General features: G+C 35.7%; 1 protein-coding gene across 4 annotated transcripts in view; it reads left to right on the top strand.

Annotated features, from left to right (window-relative positions):
- Positions 1 to 16,868, top strand: part of ZFAND4 (zinc finger AN1-type containing 4) — a 32,605-nt gene that overhangs the window by 12,706 nt on the left and 3,031 nt on the right. For 2 of the 4 annotated variants that reach the window (XM_012932516.2, XM_055119533.1), the window contains 3 exons: positions 3,552 to 3,699; positions 8,817 to 9,980; positions 10,553 to 10,607. In XM_012932516.2, the coding sequence (XP_012787970.2) occupies positions 3,552 to 3,699; positions 8,817 to 9,980; positions 10,553 to 10,607 (1,367 nt within the window). The remainder of the gene's footprint in view (positions 1 to 3,551; positions 3,700 to 8,816; positions 9,981 to 10,552; positions 10,608 to 16,868) is intronic. The other 2 variants (XR_008627074.1, XM_055119534.1) reach the window with 1 other exon arrangement.

The raw sequence follows: 16,868 nt of genomic DNA, 5'->3' as shown, positions 1-16,868 counted from the left end.
CTAAAATAATCTCTGATTACGGTTAGAAAATTCAGTGTTGGGGCTGGAGCAGTAGCGCAGCAGGTAGGGCATTTGCCTTGCACGCAGTGCAGCTGGGTTTAATTCTAAGCATCCCATATAGTCCTCTGAGCACTGCCAGGGATAATTCCTGAGTTCAGAGCCAGGAGTAACCTCTGTGCATTGCCAGGTGTTGCCCAAAAAGCAAAAAGATTACTACTGCTAAAGGATTGAATTGATGGCTTATATGACAAAGTATTACTCATTAAATAATGTACGATAGCACTGTCCTCCTGTTGTTCATTGCTTTGCTTGAGCGGGCACCTGTTTTTTTGTTTTCCATTTTATTGAATCACCGTGAGATAGTTACAAGCTTTCATTTTTGGGTTACAATCTCACAATGATCAAACACCCATGCCTCCACCAGTGCACATTCCCCACCACCGATATCCCGGTATACCCCCGCCTTCCCCACTCTCCCCTTGCCTCTATGGCAGACAACATTCCCCATACTCTCTCTCTACTTTTGGGCATTATGGCTTGCAATACAGACACTGAGAAGTCATCATGTTTGTTCCATTATCTACTTTCGGCATGCATTTCCCATCCCAACTGGTTCCTCTAGCCATTTTATTGCTTGTTATAATACACACTAAAAAAATTACTCTTATATTAATAATTCCCTTTGTCATGGGGGTTGTTGCTTAGATATATGGAATAGCACATGCATTTTTTCTGACCACATTTTTTCACTGCTGTGATCAAACATGATTTAATAAATTCACTGTCAATAAATAATTTCATCCCTTGGTAATAGTAAATAAGCTATTTAGTAACTAATTTGAGTTGCTGTCACATTTTCACTTGTCATTTTTATAAAGAATGTGATGTGATAAGATACTTCATTTTAAATTTTCAAAGTGTTTCTGACTATTGCTACTCTACAAATTTGGAGTATTATGATGTGTCCTTAGTTGTGTGATGTGTAAGTATGCTTTAAATATATCATAGCTATATTTATAGTATTATTTCACAATAAATATTGCCATATTATTGATAAAATAATTTAAAACTATAATACTCAAAGTATGTTCCCTTTATTTTGACATGCTAGGTGTATATAATTAATAAGGACACCATGATTTAGTGATAACTCATGTAACACAAAGAAAACACAATAATGTGATTCTTTGTAAAAGATAAGCTGACTTTAAAGGTTTTCATACTTTTGGGGCTGGAGCGATAGTACAGCAAGTTGGGTGTTTGCTTTGCACGTGGCCGACCCAGGTTTAATCCCCGGCATCCCATATGGTTCTCCAGTCACCGCCAGAAGTAATTCCTGAGTGCAGAGCCAAGGGTAACACCTGAGTATTGCTGGGTATGGCCCCAAAACAAAAATAAATTACTAATAAAATCATTAAAAGTAGTTTTTATACTTTAAAATATGTTCAATGAAAATATTAATTGAGTGTACTTTTTGCATATATATGTATATGTATATTTCTTATAATTGTTCTTCATGGAAGGAAATTAAGGAAAAATTTTTAATGATAGGGAAAAAAGTCAATAATCTCTTTGACTATTCAGTATGATTACAATTAAAATGCCATTTGATATAGCAGATAAATAGTTAAAAATATTGAAAGGAAGGGAACTGAAAATAGAGATCAGTCATTTTTTACATCTTTGTGTGTGGAAAGGTAAACATCTTCATTTAACCATTTTCAGGTATAGTTCATCTTGAGACTTAGGCTTCATGTCTTGTCACTTATCTGAGTACACAAATATAATGCAGCTAAGTCTTGATTTCAGGTGCCTTAGGAAGCAAAGGAAGTAATATAAGAAATAAACTTAGGGAAGGGGCAGAGAGATAGTTCTGGGACCTACATGTAGCCAAGCCTGGTTTCATCCCAGGCACCACATGGTCTCCTGAGCCTTGTTGAGGATAACAATGTTATATGTGCCCAATACAGTAGTCCTTCACAAAAGGATAGCAATGTCACTAAGCACTGTTGTGACTGTTGTGTTAATTTTCTACTTACAGTAATTGTATGCAGTGGCTAGATGTGATCTCACAAGTTGACCACTTGAGACTGAATTGGTGTTGGAAACCAATATCTAGAATCTTTCTCCTGATATGTCTGATTGCTGTGCATGTAGTTAATACATGATTTCATTATCATTTTCACCATGTAAAAGTTAGCAATGATGCTAAACACTCTACTCTGTAATTGAGTGGTGGTTGTATGTGCTAGAGAATTATTATGAATTATGCCCTATTGAGACTATCTTAAATTATTTCCACTTTTTTAGAACCACACAGAAGAGGAAAATTAATTAAACCACATACTTCCTTGCATAGAAACATCTTTAGGTTTCTTATAAGCTAATAAGGAAGAATGACTAATACATTTTACACTAAAATTGTCATTCTTTAAAGATGTTAATCTTATATTTCTCAACTTCTTTATTCACTCATTTAGTCATTGGGTATTATAAAAGCTGAATGAAATTCTAAAGTTTGTGTTTAGCTCAACAGCTATTTGTTGGACATACGCTAAACCTTTTTAAAGGTACTAAGAGTAGAAAAATAAAACCTAGTATCTACTTTCAACTTGAGTTGAGGGGGGAGTAGAATGAACAAGTCAACTCTTGGGTACTTGTATATACATATATATGAGGATAATGTGATAAATTCCATTATATTCAGTCATAAGAATAATTACCTGGGCCGGAGTGATAGTACAGTGGGTTGGGCGTTTGCCCTGGGCCAACCCAGGTTCGATCCCCAGAATTCCATATGGTCCCCCAGCACTGCCAGGAGTAATTTCTGAGTGCAGAGCCAGGATTAACTCCCCTGACCATAGCTGGGTGTGATCCAAAATGCAAAAAAAAAAATAATTACCTTAAAGTATGAATGAATGTCATGGTGATTGAATAGCAATTGAAATATTTTGTATATTTAATACTATGTATCATGACTTGAGTTGGGATTTCTTTTTTCATATTAGAATCTTTTATTCTTGGTGGTTATATTTCCAACATAAAAAAAATATTGCACCATTCTCTGTTGTTTTAGTAACAAAAAATGTTCTAATGGCACTATCTGAATTCCTCCTTTACTGAGAATCCTGTCAGGAATTTAAAAAAAAACTGTATGTCCAAATCAACTTCTTTTTCATTTTGATTAATGGGTATCTCATCAGCTTGTGACTTAAATTGCAAATTATCAGGCATGACTGATAAAATCTAATCAGGAACTTTGTATGAGGCTGGTTCTGTGGGAATGATCAAGCACGTGCCCAAAGACCTGCGTTGATGATATGCTGACTTCAGGAAAGCTCAGCAGTACTAGAATTTCAATAATGCTAGATTATTTATTTGTTTATTTTTATATATTGGGAAATGAAATTTTGAAATACATCTCTCATCCAACTACACTGATAGATTTATTATATTAATTTTAATTGCATCTGTATTTCAATTGCATATAGAACACTTTTAGTCATTGGGTAATATCAAGCACATTTCAATAGTAATTATTTTCTTTGCAGTGGTGGCTCTGTGTATAATTTGTATACTGATGAGGATGAAGAAACCGAGCCTTCTCCCTCTGGGCATCAAATAATTGAAAATTCAATAACTATGAATAAGATGAAGCTGCTGAAGGCAAAGATGGAGAACATGAATCTCAGTAAAAAGGTGAAGCTGTCAGCAGTTGGTCAAGCCTTTTTCTAGGTTATCCTTACAGGGCACACGGCATTGAGGTCTGTTGGTAATTGTGTGGAAAATTCCTATTTATAAAATATTCAAGTTTCTGGCCTCAGTTTTTTATTCATATATTAAAAATAATGAATTGATTGTTAAAGCCAGCAATACATATAATGTGATTATTCTTGAAATAATTTTTAATCCAAAAAAACATCTTAGTTCTTGAGCTAAGAATAATAATATAACCTGATATTAATCTTATAGTCATTATTTTAAAATTCTTTTAATATTTACTTATTAAGGAATTTTTTTGAGTGTTGATAAATAACATGCCTATGCTAAATTGTACTCCTTTTTTTTTTCTTTTTGGGTCACATCCGGCAATGCACAGGGGTCACTCCTGGCTCTGCTTTGCACTCAGGAATTACCCCTGGCAGTACTCAGGGGACCATATAGGATGCTAGGAATCGAACCTGGGTTGGGCACGTGCCAGGCAGACACCTTACCCGCTATGCTCTCTCTCCAGTTCCTAAATTGTACTCCTTGACAGTTTTTTAATGTGATTCCAAATAATTGAATTAATATGCATCCTGTCCAATAGTAAGTGAAACTTATAGTTTTATGCATTTTTATCAGATTTGAATTAGTTAATTTCTTCCCATTTTGTTTGATGTATAATAGCATAATCTTGGGATTTTAATTCACATTTCTCTAATGAAATTGAGCAGCTTTCATATGTTTGTTGGACATTTGGACTTTTTTTTTGGTAACTGCCCTTTGAAATATTTTGTCTGTTTTTCTACTGGATTATATTTTTTTGCAACTTGATTTTCTTGAAATATTTTTAATTTCTAGATTTTTTCTAGATTTGTCTTGCATATATATAGTACCACTTTATTTGCTTTTAACTATATTAATATATCAGTTTATGTAACATACAAATATAATGAAATCTATAGTAATAAGCATCTTGGTGAATTTTTAAATTGATATATATTTAGTGTGGTTACAACTGAAAGTTCTTTCCTAGATTTCCTTAGAAACTTGTATTTCTAAAATCTATTACCATGGGGCCGGAGTAATAGCACGGCAGGTAGGGCATTTGCCTTGCACACGGCCGACCTGGGTTCAATCCCTGGCATCCCATATGGTCCCCCAAGCACTGCCAGGAGTAATTCCTGAGTGCAGAGCCAGGAGCAATCCCTGAGCAATGCTGGGTGTGACCCAGAAAGCAAAAAAAATCTATTACCATGAATTAATTTTTCATGTTCTTAAACTTTTATTAGATGAAATCACATAGAATATAATTTTATGGTCCTAGTTTACTTTATACAACATAATGTTCTTCTGATCAGTCCTTGTTATTGTATGTATCAGGTCTTTTTAACTGCTATATACTGTGATTATTTCCAACTATTGTATGATTGACTACCTCCATTTTTCTCTTTTTTGTATATATTTAAATGTTTCTAGTTTTGGGGTAATGTTAATAAAGCTACTTTGAAGATTATCATGCATCTTATTAGTTAGGTAAAGGTATTCTTTTCTGTGGACCTAGGAATGGACTTACAGATAGGAACTGTATGTATCACTTTAGTTCTGCTAAATAGCTTTGCAAAGTGAATCAGTTTACAATAGGAGTGTAACTCCTGCCCCATCCCAAGCAACCCTTGATATTCTTTATCTTCTTCATTTTAATAATCCTGGAGAATGTTTAGTGTTTTTAATTTTTATTTCTTTCATGAGGAATAATGTTAAGCATTTATACGCAAATCTAATATTATGATTTTTACTTTTGTGTTAGCAGTCTATTTTGGGGGTCTTTCCAGTGGTGTTTGGGGAACCATTTGGTGTCTGGAATCAAACCCTGGCTACAAAAAAAGCAAGCAAGCAATACAGCCCTTTTTGGGTTATCTTCTGGCCCCTTTCCTTCCTATAAAAATACCATTGTTATGACTAAAGGCTACATATACTTTGTTGTGGTTCTTCCCAAGGATCACACACTTTGGATATGATGCCTGCACACATTTGGTACTCTTGGTTGTTGGGGTGTAGGTAGATTGCACACTTTTATTTTTAATTATTAAATCACCATGAGATATGTAGATATATAGTTACAAAGTTGTTCGTGATCAGGTTTCAGTCATACACTGTTCCAACACCTGTCTCTTCACCAGTGTACATTTCCCACCCCAAAGTGAAGTCTCCAGTTACCCTCCTTCCACCCCCCACCCCACCCAGTCTGCCCCTACAGCAGTAACTTTTCTTTTCTTGTGCTTTCTCTCTTGCTCTTTCTCCCTCTTTTCTTTGGGGCATTATGATTTGCAATACAGGTACTGAAAGGTTATCATGTGTATCTGTTTACCTATTCTCAACATTCAACTTTTGTTCAGTGTGATTATTTCCAACTATCATTTCCAACTTCTCTATCCTAACTGCCTTTTCTCCCCTGCCCCACATACATACATTTGTAGTAAGCTTCCAACGGTGGGCTAGTCCTCCAGGCCTTCTTTTCTACTGTTCTTGGGTAGTCTCATACTATGTCTTTTAATATCCCACAAATGAGTGCTATCATTCTGTGACTTTCCCTCTTCTGACTCAATTCACTCAACATGATACTTCCCGTGTCCATTCATTTATAAATAAATTTCATGACTTCATGGTGCTGTGTAATGTTCCAGTGTGTACCATAGTCTGTGTGGTGTTCCAGATGTACCATAGTTTCTTTACCCAGTCGTCTGTTTTCAGGTACTCAGGTTGTTTCCAGATTTCTTGCTGTTGTGAATAGTGAACATTGTGAATATTGTTTGCATACTTTTTATTGTCACCAGAAATCATAAATGATAGTGCTTCTTGGATCATGTTTGGCACTTGTGAGATATGGTCCAGACACTGATGCTTAATGCTTGTAAGAGAGGCACTTTGCTACTTAGTTATTCCTGAGGTACCCATTTCCTTCCTTTTCCTCTTCCCTTCCTTCTAGCATTCCTTCCATTTCCTTCTTTCATTCCTTCCTCTTTCCTTTCTGCCTTCCTGTCTTCCCCTTTTCACTTCCCCATCTCTATCCCTACTCCCTACTTTCCCTCTCTTCCTCTCATACTCTTTACTTCTGCTTGCATCTTTTTTTCCACCATTGCAAAGGCATAGGCTTTGCAATGAGTCTCCCAAGTTGGATTATTTATATTCTTATGTAATTTCAGATCAATTTTATCTGTACTTAGTTTTGGTGATAATATTGGTTATGAATGTTTTTGTTTATTGTTGACCTGCATGATTATTTGCCATATAGCTCATTTAATATTTATGCATTAATCTTTGTAACCTGGAATTCATCACCTTCATTTTTTTTGTTTGCTTTTGGGCCACACATGGTGACGTTCAGGGGTAACTGCTGGATATACACTCAGGAATTACTCCTGGTGATTCTCAGGGGGCCATATGGGATGCTGGGGATAGAACCCAGATGGGCCAAATGGAAGGCAAACATTCTGCCCTCTGTACTCTCTCTCCAGACCGACCTTCATTTTCAAAAGGAATTGGGGCTGCTCCCAATGGTGCTTGGGCATGGATCAAACACGGATCCTACTGGGGAAACCATGTGGTACCAGGGATTGAACTCAAGGCCTCATATATTCTAGACATGTGCTCTATCACTTGAACCGCATCTTTAGCTTCACCTTCATTTTAAAAGAATATCTGAATTCTCTTCAAGAAGAGGATAAAAGGATCTCCAGGAGACAGCATCTATTTTGGCAGGTCATCATTGGCTGTTCTCAGGACTTAACTCCTGGCTCTGTGTTCAGGAATCACTCCTGCTGGTGCTTGGGGACCATATGTGGTGCTGGGGATCAAACCTGTGTTGGCAATATGCAAGACAAGTGTCTTACCCCCTGTTCACTTTCCTTGTTCCCAGCCAGCTTATCTTTCTACGGTCCTTTTGAATCCTTAGCTCTTATAGTTATTGCTTCAGTTAGTTACCACTGAACTATCTAGCTTTTCTTACATTTCTAGGTTCAGAGTGTTGCTAGGTCATCAAGTATTTCATCCCATTTTGACGGTGAATATCATCAGTTCATATCTACAAAAGCTAAGACTTACTATCAAGATTTTAATTATACCCTCCAAATAATGAATTGTTTTATTAATACAAAAGTATAATGTTTTTTATTAATGATACAATTCAGATAATATACTCTTAAGTATTAAACCTTATTAATATTGGTAAACTCTGAGTCATTCCTAGTTTTTTGATAATTTGCTTGAATACTTCAGAGTTAGCATGCAGTGTATTTGTGGCTAAGACCTATTATGACAGAAAAGTAAAAAAGCAAAATCAGCAAAAGGCAGAGGCATTTGGAGTGAAGTTAAGAGTAAATGAGTCACAAGCTTCCTTGAGTTCTCCCCAGTGTAGTCTCATAGAATGTAATTAATTCTTCTCTCAGTAAATTGTGCCAGCATATGTGTAATGTTCTCTTCTAAGGAAACTTAGAGACTGCCAACAGTTTCATTAGAACATGTTCTTATAAGCCTGTTCTGCCTGCTGTGTATACTAAAATTTTAGACTCCCATTAGAAAGCCAGCATGCAGCAGCACAAGCTGTATCATCTGTACCATTTGCAGAAACAGTTGCTGTTATTGAATGTCTCCTCTCAGAGTGCTAAGAACTCTCTAAAATACATGTTTCCAGAGGCTGTCCAAGGGTCAGCCTTGCAAGCAGCCCTTTCAAGGATAATGGCTTAGTACTATTAACTCTTTTCAGCAATATCTCCCTAATCATACATACCTATTAATTTTACTAGGAAAGGTTTTTTGAGACCTAAAGTAAACCAGCAATGCTCTGTATAATATAACCACTAATTTTACCTTCTAGCAAAACTGTCAGTCAGGAAAATAAAATGATTTTTTAAAAATCTCAGAATATTAACTTGAGGAAGACAGCAAACTTTGTTAATAATGAATTTAGGAGCTTAATTTTTGGAAACATTTTAATTTGAAGTAATCAAAATGCCAGTATTACAGTAAATTACATTTTATTAATTGGTTTTTGTTAATGGGTAGAGAAAAAGTGACTGTGCAAAGGAATTATATAGCTATTTATTTATTTTTAGCCTAAGAAAACTGTCAAGGTAAAACCTCGTCCACCAATAACTTCTCGACCTTCTAGTAGTTCCACGTCTGCTGCTCGCCACAGATTGTTAAGGGTTCTCCCTCACATTGGGCAGTCTTGTTTACCTTCTGGAAGTACATATCTACCTGAAACATCTAGGAATACAGTTCCAAGTTTGGTAACCCTTCCCGCTGCTGATAGACCTGTATCATCTATTACTAGTGATTTTCTTAAGGAAGATAACTGGGAGAGTAACACGCTGTCTCACTCCAATAGTAGCATCAAACTACCACCCCAGTTACCCCACATGGAGTTTGAAAATGACAAAAAGCTTGCTGATTCTATTCTCCAGTTTGGATCATCCCTGACTAGGCAGATAAAACACTTTCCAGGAAATTTGTCATCTAACACTGAGAATGAGGCTGTTTTATTTCCAACTTCAGATGAATGTATAGCTCAAGACTCACTTTTACCGGAAGTGGGATCGTTTACTTCATTTACAGAAGGAATAAAAAATGAACAGATCAGTGACTTAGAAGGTACACAGAAGGTAAAACCAGAGTTCTTACTCAATAATGGTGATAAAGGGTTGAAAACTACGGAGCAACAACTTAAACATGTTGCAAGAGTTGTGAGTGGTGAATCGGTAGAGACTACAGTTCTTCACCACCGTGAATTAAGTCCTCACAAAAATAGACTCTTGTCACCGCTTCGCTGTTCTGCATCAATTCATAATTCTCTGGTGAAATCACAGAGACAGCCTAAATGTTTTGAGTCTGGAAACATCCAATCTTCTGCTTCACAAAATGTGCTTCGGTCATTGGACATTAGAAATGTAACTGATTCTTCTCTCTATAGGACTACTCGATTTCGAGCTGTTAAAGTTGACTCACCTGGGAAAAGATCTGATATTATTTCTAAAGTTGAGGCTCGGGATATCACAGAGATGGTTAACAAAGCTTCCAAAGAACCTGTTGGTTGTGTAAATAATATAGGTTTTCTTGCTTCGCTGGCCCGGAGTACAAGCAGAGACGGTTTACAGAGCTCACGTGGTGCAGGAAGGCTTCGGACCTCTGGAATTGGGTTGTCCACCAACCTCCCACATTTTCAAGAAGAAAGTCTTAGGAAAAGTTCCCCCCCAATAGAATCTACAGATTTTTTTTTAGTAAGTATTTGCCTTTCAATATGGTCTGTTAAATTAGCCAGGGATATAGTTCAATGGTAGAACATTTGCCTCACATATATGAGATCCCGTGTTTGATCGTCTGTGAAAATAGAAAAAAATAACTTATGCTCCTACACTAGTCCTTATAGTGATTCAGTGTATTTAAAGTTTTTTGGGGTATTTTAAAATAAATTAGAAGTAGTAACATTGAATTCGTTTCTTGTTTCTCAAGATACATGTATGTAGAAAATCTTTTTGACAGATACATCAAATAATGTCCGGGTTCTAAGCTGAGAACTAATTTGATGTCAATTACCATGCATTTTTAAATGCTTAATATTATTAATATAGTTTCTAGGTAGGAGATTTGAGTAAGCAAATTTTACTCCCTTAAATATTAAGTATAATATTTCTAGACAAAAGAATCAGATTTCAAGTTAATTAAAATTAAATTAATTAAAATAAAATTCCAGTAGCATATTTTTAATAAATACAAATATTTTATAATTTGGTGATCTTTTCTTCTATTCTTCATTAACTTACCTCTTAGATGTTTTGTGCTTTAATTGTAGTCTGCCCGTGGTATTGGAATGAATGGAAATAATGCAGCAACAGGGAAAAGAGTAGGTAAGCTACAGCTGATTTTTAAAAACAATATAAGACTAAGAATTAAATTAGAATGGATAATGTTGAATAAGAGATAAATAGGAAGAACTTTGTGTTATGAGTAGAATAAACATTCCTTAAACTTGTTAAGAGATGATTATGAGAACTGACCTCAAGATAAATCTGGAGAATAAAATTATTAAAATTGAGGTCTCTGTTGTCCAGGAAGACAAGATGGAATGGAGAAATAACATATATTTCCCAAGCACTACTGCTCTCTTTCTCGCCCTAGTACTGTCCACTCTGGAGCAATGTTTATCTTCTGAGTGGGATTTAAGGAAGTAACCAAGAAAGGTGTTAACATCTTGATTCAACATTAATGATGGTAGTAAAAGCTCCTTCTAGTGAAATGGTTATTCCTGAATAAATGAGACAATTTTTAAGACCTTTTTCAAGGCATTGTGTAGAAGAGACTGTGAGACTGTAATTTTATCTTACCAATAACACCTGAAAGTGCACTGGCCATTCATCATTTCCAAGGAAGCCATTACTGTCATCTTTTGTGTTTTAATAACCTTAAACCAGCGATGGGAAATTCATTACCATGCACCATATTTGTAACTCCAGGGTCTTAATGGATAGATTATTTTTTATGATTTTAACATAAGGTTTGTAATTTCTTTTTGGTGCAAAGGATCAAACTCAGGGTCTCATATATGTAATCATGTGCTCTGCTGGTGAGCTAAAGACCATCTCCACCCCAAGTTTTATGTCTTTAAGTCTTTACATTTTGTGTCTTTCAATTCCACCATTTTATAAGACAATGTTTCATCCATCTCTTTGAATCCTTTTTATTGTGGTAAAAATGCAACATAAAAGGTACCATCGTAATCATTTTCAAGTACACAGTTTAGTAACATTAAATGTATTCATACTGTTGGACAACCATCACCACTGTTTATCACACATCTTTTCATCTTTATATATGAAATTCCCATTAAACACTAGCTCCTCATTCTTCCCTCCCTCTAAACCTCCATTTTACCTTCTACCTTTATAATTTTAGTACCCTAAATATATTATGTGTAATCATATGGTATTTCTTTTTAATTGGCTACTTGTCATTATGTACTGATTCACCTATGATGTAGCATATGCAAAAATTTCCATAATTTCAAGCTTGAAAAATATTGGATTGTGTATATATACAACATTTTCTTATGTACCCACTTGTGAATAAAACCTTGTGTTACTTCCACATTTTCTCTCTTCTGAATAATGCTGCTATGGACATAGGTATGCCAATATTTCCTTAAATTCTTGCTTTTAGTTCTTTTGAGTATATACTCAGAAGTGGAATAATACAACTATTATTAAAAAATTTTGAAGACTTTATATGTATAATGTATATAACATGATATATCATATTATGTTACCCTCAGTAGTATACAAGGTTTCTGATTTCTTCATATTTTTAATCAACACTTATTGTTTTCTTGTGTAAATTTAAGACATACACACTAACAGGCTTAAAGTGTTTATGTCATTGTGGTTTTATGTGCACTTTCATGATAATCAGTGATGTTATATTGAGTATTTTTAATATTATTATTTTAAGTATGATGATACGTGCATTTCTTTCTGTTTTTTTTCCAGTCCTACCAAGCAATACTTGGGGCCTGTGTGTCACTCCAGGCAATACATGGCCAATTGGGCCAGATGGTTCACTGCTTGGCCCAGCAAATGATGCTGCTCAGGCCCAGTGGTGGGGGCTACCAGAGCCATACATGGTGGTACTGAGGAGTGTTATGTAGTTCCAGGCATTGAATCTGGGTCCTTGCACATGCATGGCATGTGTCCCTGAGCCCTGAGCTATCCCCCCAGTGCCTATTTGTATATTTTCTTTGAAAAAATAGCTATGCCCAGTTTTTCATATTTTTGAATTTAGTTTTGTTGTTGAGTTTTTTCGGTGTTAAATAAATGTTATTAATATTAATGTTTTATTAAAATATGATTTTATGATTTATAAATATTTTCTGCTATTCTTTAATTACCTTTTTAAATTATTTTTGGGTCACACCTGGTGATGCATAGGGGTTACTACTCCTGGCGGTGCTCAGGGGACCATATGGGGTGCTGGGAATTGAACCTGGGTTGGCCGTGTGCAAGGCAAACGCCCTACCTGCTGTGCTATCGCTCCAGCCCCTAATTACCTTTTTTGTTTGATTTTGGACCACACCTGGCAATGCTCAGGGTTTAGTCCTGGCTCTACATTCTGGGATAATTCTTGGCATGCTGGGGATAGAACCTGGGTCAACTGCTGCAAAGCAAGCAACTTTCCCACTGTACTATTGATCCAGCACCTGTAAATTACCACTTCAACTGCTAAAAGCTTTGTGATGTGCAATAGATTTTAATTTTCATGAAGTTCGTTTGCTATTCTCTCCTTTGTAGTTTCTTCCTTTGTTGTCATATTTAAGAAATTGTTGCCAAATCCAAAGTATACAACCACCTCCCCCACAATTTTTCCCAGATGATTTAGAGTTTGCATATAGGCATTGTTTTTTGGGAGGAAAGGGGCAGGGTAAGAGGCTCACCAGCTATGGATGAAGCTCCCAGTAATCTTTAGCCAGCTGCTCAGTTTCGGTATCTGGGCCTAGCAAAGCAGTGATACTCAGGCTGCACCATCATGGGGCCACCAGAGTCATCTTTGTGTTAGGGGTATGGTTATGTGGTGCTGAGTCTCAAACTCATTGCCTCAAGCATGAAAAGTTTGCACTACAGTCCTTGTCGTCTCTCTGGCTCCTCATTTTGGGCTTTGATAAATTTTATTCTTGGTGTATTGAATAATGTAAGGATCTGATCTTATTTTTTTGTATGTAAATATTCAGTCTTCATGATATTTGTTAAAAAACTGTTCTCTATCTCTCTGTCTCTGTCTCTCTCCCTCCTCCCCTTCCCTCTCTCCTCCCCTCCTTCCCTTCTTCTCTTTTTCCTTCCCTCCCTCCTGCTCTGGGCCACACCAAGCAGGGCTCAGGGCTCAGAGGAGCGAACCTCAGGGTTCAGGGATAGAAACTGGGTCAGCCATGTGCAAGGCAAGCACCCTTCACACTGTACTAACTCTTGTTCTCATGGTACCCTTGTCAAATCATTTGACTATATATGAGGAATTATTTTTGAGTTTTTCTGTTGTGTTCTTTTGTTTATATGTATATCATGTCAGTACCATTATCATCCTAATTACTTTAATAATTATTTTGTGAAGCACACCCAGTAGTGCCTGGGGGATACACCTAGCTTGATACTTGGGGAATTATGCCGTGCCAGGGATCAATACCATACCTACCATGTATAAAATACTGTAACCCTTTGAACAATCTCCTGGGCCCAATATATATACTTTTTAAATTTCTTTTTCTTTGACACATTCAAGTCTGTCTTGTCTTGACTCCATCTCAGTATCTTAGACATTTGTATTGAACTTACCTCTATTCTTTCAGTTCTAATTTAGGTTTTCATGCTTTTTTCTTTTTCATTTATTTATTTGGTTTTGGGGCCATACTTGGTGGTGTTCAGGGCTGAGTCCTGCCTCTGTGCTTAAGGATCTTTTCTGGAAGGGTTTGGGGGACTGTATGGAATGTTGGGAATCAAACCTAGGTTGACTGCAAGCAAGGCAGGTACCCTATCCACTGTACTATCTCTCTAGCCTCAGTACTTTTCTTACTCCTCTTCATTCTTCATTTGTCTAAAATTGCTCCATTCACCAAAGATTACTGTAATGTCAAATCCAGTTGATGCTTTAGGTCTTTTGCCTTGATTATTGGTAGCCCCACATTTCTCTTTTATTGAATATATCTGACATATATCATGTTTATCATACAAACTGTTAGTACATTTATATATTTAATAGTATTAGCATTATAATGATATTTAGTGCCTCTACCACATAATTAATATTTTAGTAATTGAGATAATTTAGATTTAGTCTCATCAAGTTTGGCTATTTCATCATAGTATTATCATTTCACTACCCTTCACCCACCCCCCCAAATTCTGTTGTGTCACATTGGCTTTATATATATGTATATACATATTTTAAACTAACAGCCCTCCATTTATGTTTTTTGGATCACACCCAGTTCTACGGGTTGATTCCTAGCTCTGTGCTCAGGGATCACCTCTTTATTTTTGTTTTTTGCTTTTTGGGTCACACCTGGTGATGCACAGGGGTTACTCCTGGCTCTGCACTCAGGACCCCTGGCAGTGCTCAGGGGACCATATGGGATGCTGGGAATCAAACCCGGGTCTGCCACATGCAAGGCAAATGCCCTACCCTCTGTGCTATTGCTCCAGCCCCAGGGATCACCTCATCTTGTGCAGTTATTTTTAAGGTAAAAATTAAGTTGTTACAATAATATAATTCACCTGCTTCTCTGTCTCTACATATAAAATCTTTCAATTGATTTCATTCAGTTTATGTCATCCACATCTAATGATAACCCCAAATGAAAGTAATGTAACAACTATGGACACTGACTGAATTTCTCTTTATATGTATGTGTGGGGTTTGAGATATAAACTGAGTTGATCTTGAAACACTCGGTATCTTTGGGAAAAAAGTACATATCAGTACCATTATTGTTATGATTATTGTAATTTACTACTTACAAAACTTGGTATTGACCAAAAACTTGAAATTTTGGAAGAATAACTTGTTTGTGGTTTTATTAATTTCTGTTAAAGACATGTTTCACAAAGAATCTAAGGTTGCTCACCACTTTTTTTCGTGGGGAGAGTTGCTGGATCAAATTCAGGACCACCTACATGCAAGGCATGTGGTCTACCCCAGCTCCTTGGTGTGAGAGAACAGTATGTGATTACATTATATATTCTGGGCCTTCTCAGAGGCCTTATGAGTATATTTAATATTAAACAAGCTAGCTTTTGTTTCTCCACTTATCTTTTCATTTTTTGTACTATACATATTTTTGTGTATCTTAAAATATTCATAAAAAAGTATCTCAGAGGAAGAGTATGGCTTTGAATGCATGAAGATCCACCAAATTCAAACCCTAGTACTGAAAAATAAATAACTTTAAAAAATCAAAGGCCATGTACAAAAATAATTCTCAAAATAGAAGTCCCATCAGAAATTTTCTGTGCCAGGAATATGTTTTTATTTTGCTAAATATTTCACATTTACATTTTTGGTGGTTTCTTTGTACAGAAGCTTTAGCATTTTATGTAGTCTTATTGTTATTTAAATACCATACGGTATTGATCATAGTGGTTTTGTAGTATAACTTATGACCAACAAGATACCTTTCCTTCCTTCTCAGGGTTTCTTTGACTATTAAGGGTCTATAATGATTTCATACACATTTTATAAATGTTTGTTCTGTTTCCTTGAAAAATGTCATTGGATCTTGATAGGAATTGCATTGAATTAATGTATCACTTTAAATAACTTGGCCATTTTAATAGTTCCTATTTTTGAAACACTGTTGTTGTTGGGACCACTCTCAGGGGAGAGCACTGGACCTCACCCAGCAATAATTCTTGGGAAATCAAGTGTATGTAGTGAGTGATGGGAATCAAATCCAGGCTTCTCACTGCAAGACATGTGCTATGCCACTAGAGCCACACCCTCCACCCAGTAATATTTATTCTTTCAGTCCATAGCCATAGGGTATATTTTCTTTGTGTTTTATTTTTTTAAAGTGTCATGATTTTTGGTATATAGGCCCTTTCACATCCTTTTAAAGTTTTACTGCAGAGTATTTTATTATGAAATTGGTTTTGCTATTTCTCTTTCCTCTAACTTATTCTTTATGTATATAAATGCAACAGATTTTTTTTTGTGTGCTGATTTTATATCTTACCACTTTACTATATCCATTTATTATTTATATTAGTTTTTTGTAGTCTTTAGGATTTCCTATGTATATTGTGTCATATGAAATAGTGATTGATTTACCCTTTCAATTTTTATTTCTTTAATGTATTTTTATGCCTTGTAATTTAAATTAAAACCATAGTGAAATGCCACTTCATACTTATGAGTGTGGTCTAATCAAACATGTTGGTGAAGGTGTTAGAAAAGGAACTTTCACATTTGCCATTGAGGAATAATTCAGCCTCTCTGAAAGATGATGTAGAGATTTAAAAAAAAAACTAAAAATAGGAGTATGCGATGCAACAGTACAACTTTTAAAACACTTATTAAAAAGACATTTGCACCCCTATATTCATAGCAGCATTATTTAACCTATAACAGTGGTC

This window comes from Sorex araneus, chromosome 11, assembly GCF_027595985.1.
Source record: "Sorex araneus isolate mSorAra2 chromosome 11, mSorAra2.pri, whole genome shotgun sequence".
NCBI lineage: Eukaryota > Metazoa > Chordata > Mammalia > Eulipotyphla > Soricidae > Sorex > Sorex araneus.
The sequence above is the reverse complement of the archived record's forward strand: the minus strand, read 5'-3'. Positions and strand labels throughout refer to the sequence as shown.